Source organism: Rhinatrema bivittatum, chromosome 3 (genome assembly GCF_901001135.1).
Source record: "Rhinatrema bivittatum chromosome 3, aRhiBiv1.1, whole genome shotgun sequence".
Taxonomy (NCBI): domain Eukaryota; kingdom Metazoa; phylum Chordata; class Amphibia; order Gymnophiona; family Rhinatrematidae; genus Rhinatrema; species Rhinatrema bivittatum.
In genome coordinates, this window is record NC_042617.1 from 66,009,091 (window position 1) to 66,021,377 (window position 12,287).

Consider the following 12,287-nt stretch of genomic DNA (forward strand, 5'->3'; position numbering starts at 1 on the left):
GTCATTTGGGATTCCATCTTCAAACAGAATGGCTCTGTCTGTCGAGTAACTCTCCCCGTAATTATGGAGCTGGGGTCAGTATCTGTGTGCTGGATCATTTCCTGCTGGTTTTCCAATCATTACTGGACCATTTTCAATCAGTTCTGTAACATTTAATGTTATTTCCTGTGATATTTGTTCTAAATTCTCACCTTGATTTTTCTCAGTTTTAAAAATAAACATTTGTTATCACTGGAAGATTTTCTGATGTAAGTGACAATATTTCAATGAAATAATTTTTTAACTGTTCTCTAGAAGAGACTAATTTGCACTTAGGGAAATTAACAAATCTAAGATTAGGATAACGAACAGAATTAGAAAAAAAAAAGAAAAAAAATACACCTTTTTAAAAGCACTTTGTCATACTCTATATACTATACAACAATCCTAAAACTGTCACCAAATATGTGCCTCCCTTTCAAACATACTTCATCTACAAAGGTTCTCTCTCAAATACAATCACAACACTCATACTGTAGGCATCATTCATGTATACATACACAACTCTACCTGAAAGAAATCATACCACATGCAGTAATTATGCAAATCATGTTTTAAACTACATTTTCTGTCTTTCAGTTAGCCCCTTGAAAGAACTCTTTCCATTAGCTTGGCAATAAAAGGGAGGTTAGAGATCGGACGGAAATTGGAGGCTATAAATATCTGTAATACTTCTGTATTATCAAGTATAAGAACTTGTTTCTTTCTTTTTTGTTAAATCTTGCTTATATAAGGCATCCCATATTTTGTTTGGTAAAATTGGAACCAGGTCACATAAATAATTATGGTAATGATTAATTAATTGTGAATACAATTTTATGTGTATAAGAACCTGTTTTTTCCAAAAAAAAAATTTTTTCAATGTAAATAAATTGAATTTTATATGAATTGATTTACTTTGTAAATTTATAAACTCATAAATAAAGAATAAAAAAAAAAAAAAAAAGGTGTATGTGGAGAAAGTGGTACTGACTTTTTTAAAGTAGCTTTTCTATGAAAAAATGCAGCCACTGGATTTTAGACAAAAGAAGCTTATGTCACCTTTCTTCCTCAAAGCAAAGAATATAGTAAAAAGCATGGCTTATTTGAGCTAAATTTGCCTATTTTGCCAGAAAATTAACAAAATTGCTCTCATAGACTATATATATGAGGCTGTAGCAAAGGATCTTCCAGAGATATTTCAAACCTGGGCAACAGAAAAAAACTATATAAATATGTGAGCAAATAACCCATTGTAGGCCGGGCTCCACCTCCTGTGTTCCTTTAATTTATTTTTCACCCATGATAAATATAGGAAGGGTAATTTTCAATAGTGTGCATAACTCAGTACACACACGCATAAGTAAGTGCACCTAAACTTACACCTGCATTTTATAAACAGTACAGTGGGAGATGCACAGTTTATAAAATATCGCATATCACTTTCTAAAAGTACACACATGTTTCAACTCACATTTTTTTTTAACATAGGTTTCTGCAAAGATTTTTTAATGCATACTTTTATAAAATAGGTGTATAATCATAAGATATGTGCATAGACATCCTCAGTTTCAGGAAGATTTTTAAAAAATACGCACATGTGTCCATGTGCGCGCGCATGTTATAAAATCCTGGCTGACGCGCGCAGGGGGGTAGATTTCCCCAGTTTACGCGCAGTGACGAGATCGGGCCTCTACAAGTTCCCTCCCAGTCTGCTCCAATTAAGGAGCGGACTGGGAGGGAACTTTCTTCCCTCCCTACCCTCCCTCCCTCTTCCCCTCTCCTCCCAGACCCCTTGGAAGGCCCTACCCCGCTCCCTGGACTACCCCTTCCCGCCCCCTCCCCACCTCCAGGACTGCCCCTCCCTGCCCCTGGTACCGCCCCTTGATAGAGGCCTGGCTCTTGTGCGCATAACATACGGCTACATAGTGGCTTAGCTGTACTTAGCCAGACAAATTCAGATTTATCTGGCTAAGTAGCAGCAAAGCTATTTAGCCAGATAAATCTTAAAACGTTACTTATCCGGTTAAGTCAAATAGCCCCAGGCCTAAAAAGTGCTATTTATCATATGATTTTTTGCTGCCACTTAGCTGGATAAATCGGTATTTATCTGGATAATTGCTGCTACTTAACCGGATAACTTGGAATTTATCTAGATAAGTGTAAAAATATATTTGCTCGGGGGTTACATGTGCGCACATGTTCCCAGGTACATTTTTGTCTATTTTATAGCCTACATGCATTGCACACGTGCAGGTTATAAAATACCAGAGCAGTTTTGCACGTGCCTATACATACACATATAAAAGTGCGCAAAAGTTTTAAAATTAACTTCAAAGTCTTTTACAACAGTTGCTATTTGGCAAAAAACAGAATTTCTTGAGGCAATTGTCTTCAGAGCCCCAAAACAACAGGGGGAAATCAACCAGATTGTTTCTTATATCCTTTGTCCTTTGAAACTTTTCTTGCAGTCCAGACACCAATTAATAACAAACAGCAACCACCGGCCTAATGGTGCCTTGTTAACTCTTACAGTAACAAACATGCTAAATTCTTACCATGCAGAAACATTCAAGATTATTTTCCTTTTCAGCCATGTCAAGCAGAATCTTTTCTGTGCCAGATAAAATGCCCAGCACACTCCTGTAGTCCTTGGTCAACTGCTGGGAGTTTGGCTGCTTCATCCATGACAGAACTGCTTCCAAAATCAGCAAACGCACCTCATGAAAGTCAGACTGTAACAACTGGGCCACTGGAAACAGAGGAATCACTGTTTTTGCCTGGACAGTTGAATTATCCATTGTTAAATCACAATGAACTGACACTGATAACATGGATGTCATCAGTCTGGTGAAACTCTGCAAATACTGAGTGAGTCCTGGTATGGCAGAGGAGTGACAAGAGGCTCTCATGAACTCAAAGTCGGTGATCACTGTGCTAATATCCTCCCAGAACCCTTCCACCACGGTGCCTACAATAAAACACAAGCAGAAGGAACATGTCAAACATACACCAATACTATTTTAGAATCTGATTCTGTCAAAAATATTAAATGGAATGAAGCTGTTTTTACATGGCAAATCACTGCCACAAATGCTTTGAAAATGGTCACAAAATAAAGGAACCCTGAGCCCTGAAAATGAACTCCTGTTTCATGGTAGAATATTACCAGCAACAAAATAAAAAAGCCCCCCCCCCCCCCCCCCCCAAAATGCTGAAACCTGAGCTGACATTTTTCTCAGCATGGCAACACAGACTACTATATTTAACTAAGATTCTGACTGTGATTGGCTCTGATTTTAAAATAGCTCCCTCAGAATGAAGAACTAAGCATGGATGTGCACTTGGAGAGAGAACATATGAAGCCTCCTGGAGTGTGATGTGAAATACTATGCAGTTAGGGATTAAAGATAGGAAAGGAAAAAGAAAAGGCATGGAATAATGACAATCCAGAGACAAGAAAATAGGAATACAAATAAAGTTGATCAAGAAGGAAAAACAAGGATATAACATTAGGGAGTCTTTTTGCAGAGCTTGGAGAGAGAGAGGGACCACACTCTAGCCCAAACCCCCCCCCCCCCCCCACACACTTGGAGGCCTACAAAAGGGCAAAGTCTGTACACAGAGGAAAGAGTTGCAGGAAGAAACTAGGGGACCAGAGGCAAATGATTAGAGACACACTGAATCTGGGAGAAAAGAAGGCTGGAACCCTAGGCAATCTGGAATTCACATGGCATCAGTGCTGATGCAAAAACTTGTAGGGCCAGTAAGGAAGGAACACTTCTCTTGACATGGGTAAAGTCCCAAATCTCAGAGAAGATAACTTTAAATGTAAATCAGAATTGCTTACCTGTAACAGATGTTCTCCGAGGACAGCAGAATGTTAGTCCTCACACATGAGTGATGTCATCAGATGGAGCCCCGACATGGAAAACTTATGTCAAAGTTTCTAAAACTTTGACTTGGCACACTGAGTATGCCCAGCATGCCCTATACCAAGCGTGCATATGGGGTCCCTCTCCAGTCTTACAACATAGAATTATATATATACATGAAAAATTAGGAGAAACCCAACTCCGCAGCTGGCAGGCAGGTTTCATGAGTGCTAACATCTTGCTGTCCTTGGAGAACACCTGGTTTAGGTAAGTAACTCTGCTTTCTCTGAGGACAAGCAGGATGGTAGTCCTCACACATAGGTGAATCCCTAGCTACAGGCTGCTCCCCAACAAAAAGGGGATCAATAGACTCCCAACCAGATGCCAACGGGCACAACTACAACAGTGCTGTTGGTAACAAAGGGAGAGACAGCCTGAATCCAAAGAATGGGCCCTAGGTGAGGAGAGTTGGGTTCTACACCTCAAATAGGTTCAGCAGATCAGTCTGGCAAAACCTACTGTCGCATTGGCCATCCCTATCCAGACAATAGTGAGATGTGAATGTGTGGATAGAATTCCTCTTCACAGCCTTGCAGATCTCCTCCATGGGAACTGCTCGTAAATGGGCTACCGATGCTGTCATGGCTCCGACAGAATGAGTCTTGACATGACCCTCAAGATGCAGCCCCACCTGGGCATAACAGAAGGAGATGTAATCTGCTAGCCAATTAGATACAGTCTGGCAACGGCAATGCCCAACCTATTCCTATCAAAAGAAATAAAAAGTTGGATGGACTGTTTATGGACTTCTGCCTGCTCCAAATAGAAAGCTAAGGCTCGCTTGCAGTCTAAATTGTGCAGGGCTCATTCGCCTTGGGGCGAATGTGGCCTGGGAAAGAATGTGGCAGGATGATGGACTGGTTAAGATGGAAGTCCATCACCACCTTAGGCAGGAACTTAGGGTGCATATGCAAGATCACCCTGTGATGATAAAACTTAGAATAAGGTGGATAAGTCACTAAGGCCTCTGCTATTACTGGCATCAATAGCATGGGATCTTCTTGGTGTTTGGGTACTTGCCAGGTTCTTGTGGCCTGGTTTGGCCTCTGTTGGAAACAGGATGCTGGGCTTCATGGACCCTTGGTCTGACCCAGCATGGCAATTTCTTAAGGCCTGGAGCTCACTGATCCTGTGTGCTAAGATGACTACCACCAAAAATATGACCTTCCAGGTCAGGTACTTCAGGGCACAGGTGTGCAGCAGCTCAAAAGGAGCTTTCATCAACTGAGCTAACACCACATTGAGGTACCAAGACACAGCGGGAGGCCTTAGGGGAGGCTTCAATTGAAGCAGGCTCCACATGAAGCTTACAACTATAGGCTGTATAGAGATGGGCGAACCATCTACATCATGGTGGTATGCGCAAATTGCACTCAGATGAACGCTAACGGAGTTGGACTTTAAGCCAGCTTCCAATAGGTGTAGAAGGTAATCAAGCAGTTTTTGTGTAGTGCAGGAGAAAGAATCTAGGGCCTTCTGCTACACCACATGAAAAACATCCTCCACTTCAGTCCATAGGAATTTCTAATGGAAGGTTTTCTAGGATTCAAGACACATCCTCTGAAAGATCGAGTGGTTGCAGAATTAACCTATCAACATCCAGCGACAGGGCCTGGAAGTTGGGTTGCTGCAACCTGCCTTGATCTTGCATGATGAGATCTGGGGAAGTCCCCAGATTAATCGGTCTCCGGATGGACAACACCAAAAAGAGTGGAAACCAGACCTATCTCGGCCAATAAGGGGCTATGAAGATCATAGTCCCCTTGTCCTTGTAAAGCTTCAAGAGAGTCTACGATACTAAGGGAATCGGAGGATATGCAAACAGAAGACCCTTGTACCAATGAGGGGCAAGGGTATCCAAAGCTGGTTTGCTGTCTGACCTGTACAGGGACCAGAACAAAGGCACTTTCCTGTTGCAAGGGGACGCAAACAGATCTACATCCGGGTTCCCCCAGATGTGGAATATCCAATTCACTACTCCCATCCAGGGACCACTTATCCATGACTCAGTTTGTCTGTTACCATGTTCTCCATCCCAGCCAGGTACATGGTCTGGAGTACCATCCTGTGGGACAGGTCTATGACCAAATCTGGACTGCTTCCTGACAAGGGAGGTACGATCCTGTACCCTCCTGCTTGTTGACATACCACATAGCTACCTGGTTACTGGTCTGGATCAGGACAACTTTGCTGGACAGCCGATGTCTCAGTCTTGTCGAACCAAAGATGACATCCCTTCGGGGTCATTTGTGCGCTTAAGCAGGAACCCCAGACGTCATGCGAGACCCCAGGCAGAGGATACAAATCTCATGGGGGTCTGTAATGGACATAGTCCTCAGACATCAACAGAAATAGGATGTGGCCATGACAGGACAAAATAAAAGGTTTGCAAAATCAAAATCAATGGCGGTGGGGACCAATGGCCGGCAGGCACCAAAGCACTGCCGCCGCAGGAAATTGACCGCAAAAGGAAACTTACCAGAAACACCAAAAACCATGACAAGGACTCTACGGAGAAGCACTGAGAGGGACCCTGCATAGAATACCGCAAAGAATCACCTGCGGAAAGCAAGAAACATAAAGAAAACAAGAAGTTTTCCAAAAAGGCCAAAAAGCTACAGTGAGCTCACTCACACTGCGATGCTTAAAAAGAGAGACTAGAGAGGGACCTCGCATGGACTTTGACATAAATTTTCCGTGTCGGGACTCCATCTGATGATAAGAACATAAGAAGGTGCCATACTGGGTCAGACCAAGGGTCTATCAAGCCCAGCATCCTGTTTCCAACAGTGGCCAATCCAGGCCACAAGAACCTGGCAAGTACCCAAAAACTAAGTCTATTCCATGTTACTGTTGCTAGTAATAGCAGTGGCTATTTTCTAAGTCAACTTAATTAATAGCAGGTAATGGACTTCTCCTCCAAGAACTTATCCAATCTTTTTTTAAACACAGCTATACTAACTGCACTAACCACATCCTCTAGCAACAAATTCCAGAGTTTAATTGTGCGTTGAGTGAAAAAGAACTTTCTCCGATTAGTTTTAAATGTGCCACATGCTAACTTCATGGAGTGCCCCCTAGTCTTCCTATTATCTGAAAGAGTAAATAACTGATTCACATCTACCCATTCTAGACCTCTCATGATTTTAAACACCTCTATCATATCCCCCCTCAGTCGTCTCTTCTCCAAGCTGAAAAGTCCTAACCTCTTTAGTCTTTCCTCGTAGGGGAGCTGTTCCATTCCCCTTATCATTTTGGTCGCCCTTCTCTGTAGCTTCTCCATCGCAGTTATATCTTTTTTGAGATGCAGCGTCCAGAATTGTTCACAGTATTCAAGGTGCGGTCTCACCATGGAGCGATACAGAGGCATTATGACATTTTCCGTTTTATTCACCATTCCCTTTCTAATAATTCCCAACATTCGGTTTGTTTTGACTGCCGCAGCACACTGAACCGACGATTTCAATGTGTTATCCAATATGACGCCTAGATCTCTTTCTTGGGTGGTAGCACCTAATATGGAACCTAACAATTTGTAACTATAGCATGGGTTATTTTTCCCTATATGCATCACCTTGCACTTAACCACATTAAATTTCATCTGCCATTTGGATGCCCAATTTTCCAGTCTCACAAGGTCTTCCTGCAATTTATCACAATCTGCTTGTGATTTAGCTACTCTGAACAATTTTGTATCATCTGCAAATTTTATTACCTCACTCGTAGTATTTCTTTCCAGATCATTTATAAATATATTGAAAAGTAAGGGTCCCAATACAGATCCTGAGGCACTCCACTGCCCACTCCCTTCCACTGAGAAAATTGTCCATTTAATCCTACTCTCTGTTTCCTGTCTTTTAGCCCGTTTGTAATCCACGAAAGGACATCGCCACCTATCCCATGACTCTTTACTTTTCTTAGAAGCCTCTCATGAGGAACTTTGTCAAACGCCTTCTGAAAATCTAAGTACACTACATCTACTGGTTCACCTTTATCCACATGTTTATTAACTCCTTCAAAAAAGTGAAGATTTGGGTAAAGCCATGCTGACTTTGTTCCATTAAACGATATCTTTCTATATGTTCTGTGATTTTGATGTTTGGAACACTTTCCACTATTTTTCCTGGCATTGAAGTCAGGTTAACCGGTCTGTAGTTTCCCGGATCGCCCCTGGAGCCCTTTTTAAATATTGGGGTTACATTAGCTATCCTCCAGTCTTCAGGTACAATGGATGATTTTAATGATAGGTTACAAATTTTTACTAATAGGTCTGAAATTTCATTTTTGAGTTCCTTCAGAATTCTGGGATGTATACCATCCAGACCAGGTGATTTACTACTCTTCAGTTGGTCAATCAGGCCTACCACATCTTCTAAGTTCACCATGATTTGGTTCAGTCCATCTGAATCATTACCATTGAAAACCTTCTCCAGTACGGGTACCTCCCCAACATCCTCTTCAGTAAACACCGAAGCAAAGAAATCATTTAATCTTTCCGCAATGGCTTTATCTTCTCTAAGTGCCCCTTTAACCCCTCAATCATCTAACGGTCCAACTGAGAGAGAAGGGTGAGGTGAGGAAAGCAGTGTGAGAAGAATAGAGGGAGTAAGTGAAAGAGAAAAGAGAAATGTGGGGTTTGGAGGGCTGAGGGAAAAAGAGGTAGAGGGCTAAAGAAGAGAGGAAGGAGTGCACTTGAGGGAAAAGGGACAGCAAGGAAGGGAGGAAAGAAAAAAGGGAATGAGATGGAGAAAGAGGTGGTAGGAAGGGGAAGGGGAAGGTTTAGAGACAGAGATGTGAGGAGTTGAGAAAAGGGGATACAGTTGGGAGAGGATGAGGGAGAAGGATGGAAAATTAGAGATGCAGGTAAAGACAGTGAAGTAAGTAGAAAGAAAGGAAGCCAAAAAAGACATCAAAGAAAACGAATGGGCACAGGAATGATATGGATGAGAAAGAGAGACAGCAGGAGTGAAAAAAAGGGAAACAGAATAGTGAAGAAAGAGAAGTTAAAAAATGTCTATGTTCTTTGTACCTGCTATTTGTGTAGGCAGTTCAAAGGAGATAAAATAGCGCATATTTTTCAAAGTGTCAAATATATGCACTGTTTTATTCTCCCAATTTAAATAAACCCTTAGGAATACCTCTATCAGTGATAGTTAAACGCTACTATGGTTAGTTAATCTCTTCACAACTGACATTCCTCCACAACCGACGATAATCCCTATCTGTTGTTATATAAGCTCTTAACCTTAACCATTCCGTATTCGTTGCGATAACCTCTCCACTTCTGCTATTATACCAGTACTGTTATTATACCGTATCAGTTGCTATACATTATAGTAAATATATATTATACCATATTATACCAAATCTGTTATTATACCAGCATTGTTATTATACCAGTTTTGTTGTTATACCAGTTGTTTTCGCAATTATAATTTCGTTGTTTCACCTGTAAACCGGAGTGAAGGCCTCTAGCTAAACTTCGGGATATAAAAGCGTATAAATAAATAAATAAATTTGGCTACATTAGCCGGGTAGAAGAGGGAAATGTTTACATTAGCCGTGTAGAAGAGGGGAATTTTTAGTCTAGCCAATTTATCCAGATAAATAGCTTTGAAAAGTGTCCTTCCCATAAATGAAATATAGAAGCCTATTTACTAAAGTGTATTAAAACTTGCTTTAATGTGAGGGACTTCCCGGGGGGAATCCAAGATGGCTGCACGCTAATCTGTGGCACTCTGGACTCTCCTTATCCCCTCTCATAATTTCCTCCTATCACAGTACCTTCAATCTTTCCAATGGGGAAGAGGAAGGGAAGGGCCAGAGCATTCCCTGAAGTATTGGAAGGTTCACGGGTTTCGGGCTCGATGGATCAGCATGTAGTCTGGAGCCAGGAGCCTCCACTGCGCTCCGTGGAGCAGTCCTTGGGAGGTCGATTGAGTGGTGTGCCATCTATGTCCACCCTGGACCCTGAGTCATCATTTTTGCCGGAGCCGTTTCGGGCTCCTCCTCAGCCTGGCCCCCCCGTGGGAGAAGCTGATGTGATCAGCATGCTCCTGTCGCACTCCGATGATCGAGACCAGCCAGCAGTGGCAGTGTTGGGTGGAGCCAGCATGGAGAGCAAGCAGTAGGAACTGTTTGCCGGACAAGTGAAGGAAGGGAATCTTTGCAAAACATTTCCTCGACATCACCGATAGCTTGGCAAAGTACAGTGTTTCCATCAGATGTAATAACACTTTCCTTAACAAAGCCTCCTAGTATTACTTTAGACATAATTTGGGAAGCTATTGCTAATCTATCGAATCAAGTTTCTCAATTTGTCTCTCAACAACGCGAGTTGGTTACTACACTCAATTGTTCTCAGTCACAATGCTCGCAAATTAAAGTTCAAGTAGAAGCTTTGGAGTCCAAGGGGACAATTATGCAAAAATCAATAGATACCATTTCGATTGGCCATATGTTTCTACAAAATAAAATGGAAAACTTGAAAAATACTATCCGACGATGTAATCTTAGGATTTTGAGTTTTCAAAAAAAAAAGTTTACAACATCAGTAGAGATGCACGCAAATATTTTTTGGAAGTATTATCTATAAAAGAAAATCTGTCTCCACCCATTTCAAAAGCGTATTATTCGCCAGACAAAGTATCTTCGCAGATGGATAAAAGACCCGCAGATACAGTAACATCAAATATCTCTCATTTGTCCTCTTTTTTGGAGAGTTCAATGGAAGAGGAAATTACATCTGCAACCTTAATTGTCACATTTGCCTTGGACTCAGACCAGGACTTTGTACTTAAAATGTTCTTTCGGAAGAGAGACATACTGGGCCAGATTTTAAAATATACGCGTGCGGGGTACATTTGTGCTCGCTACCCGGCGCGCACAAATGCACGCCCAATTTTATAACATGCATGCGCAGCCGTGCGCATGTTATAAAATCAGGGGTCGGCGCGTGCAAAGGGTGCATGCTAGTGCACCTTGCGCGCGCCGAGCCCTCGGGGAGACCAGCTGGCTTTCCCCATTCCCTCCCCCCAATCTTCCCCCCCCCTTCCGCTACCTGTCCCGCCCCAGCCGGAAACCCCCCCCTGTGCCTTTGTCACAGAAGTTACGCTGCCAGAGGCAGGCGTAACTTGTGCACTCCAGCCGACTGCCGGCGCACGATCCCCCAGCCCAGCGGCCTTGCAGAGGCCTCTGACCATGCCCCTGCTCCGCCCCCAGACCACCCCACCCCACCCATTTTTTCAAGCCCCGGGACTTACACCTGGATTTACACGGGTAGGCTTTTAAAATCTGCCCCACTGTTTTTAGGAAATAAAATACGTATGTTTCCTGATGTTGTTAAAGTAACACAATCGAAAAGAAAACGTTTCCTGTTAATGCGTTCCACAGTAATTAGTTTGGGGGCTACGTTTCGGTTATATTTCCCCTGTAAATGTGTTATTAAATATGCAGGGGTCAAATATGTTTTTTTTTAACCCCTCCCAGCTAAATTCCTTTTTGAATTATAGAGTAAGACAAGATTCCTCTCCTACACGGATTAGCTCCTAATAATGTGTTCCGACTTTAGGAATTTGAGAGCTCAACATTAGTGTGGTGAGGCCTTTTTCTTTTCATTGTTAAATTTTATGTTATTTGCTTCGCATATTTTCTATTGGATTACCCCCATTATGGTGGACTAATCGAGTATTGTTGAGATCTGTACCTTTAATAGGATTGTATTGTTTCCTTCTAAATTGCTTTTGATCTCTCTATACCATTTCCTGTCAAGTTTTTTAACTTGTTAACTGTCTTAAAACCATAAATAAAGATGAAAAAAAAACTTGCTTTAATGCATGGATTTATTGTACTTTAGTTTCTGTAATATTCACTAAACTGCAGTAACTGCGGTAGGGATTGCTGCTGGTATCACCAATGGCACCAACGTCTACACGATTCCATTGGTAGAACATTCGTTCCTGGAAGGATACTTAAAGAAGCAGAAAACCCTGAGTTACAAATTGCTCCAGCACTGAAACAAATGCCCCAATACCAAATCTCCCTCCCAAAAATATACCCCCTCCAGGACTCCCCTCACAGCATATGTAAATTGGCAAGCCCCACCCCTGACTTAGAATCGTACCCCTCCACCATCCTCACCACGGTTGCTCTTCTGCTGTCATCCAAAATGACCTGAGGCCCCCCATTTGTGTATGTGAGAGAAGGGGCTTGTGTCCTATTTTTTACACTTTGGGTAGGGGCAGGGAATTGGGGTTAATGCCAGGGAGGGGAGTCCTGAGGGGGCTGTGGTACAATGGGGGTGTTTTGGAGCTGAGGTGGGGGTGGGGTTTGCAA

At 42.3% G+C, this 12,287-nt stretch overlaps 1 protein-coding gene across 4 annotated transcripts in view; it reads right to left on the reverse strand.

Annotated features, from left to right (window-relative positions):
* The window catches only part of THADA (THADA armadillo repeat containing), an 828,919-nt gene that overhangs the window by 126,316 nt on the left and 690,316 nt on the right, over positions 1-12,287 (reverse strand). For 3 of the 4 annotated variants that reach the window (XM_029593321.1, XM_029593322.1, XM_029593323.1), the window contains exon 32: positions 2,577-2,989. In XM_029593321.1, the coding sequence (XP_029449181.1) occupies positions 2,577-2,989 (413 nt within the window). Of the gene's footprint in view, positions 1-2,576; positions 2,990-12,287 lie in introns of those variants that run through there. The other variant, XR_003855359.1, reaches the window with a different exon arrangement.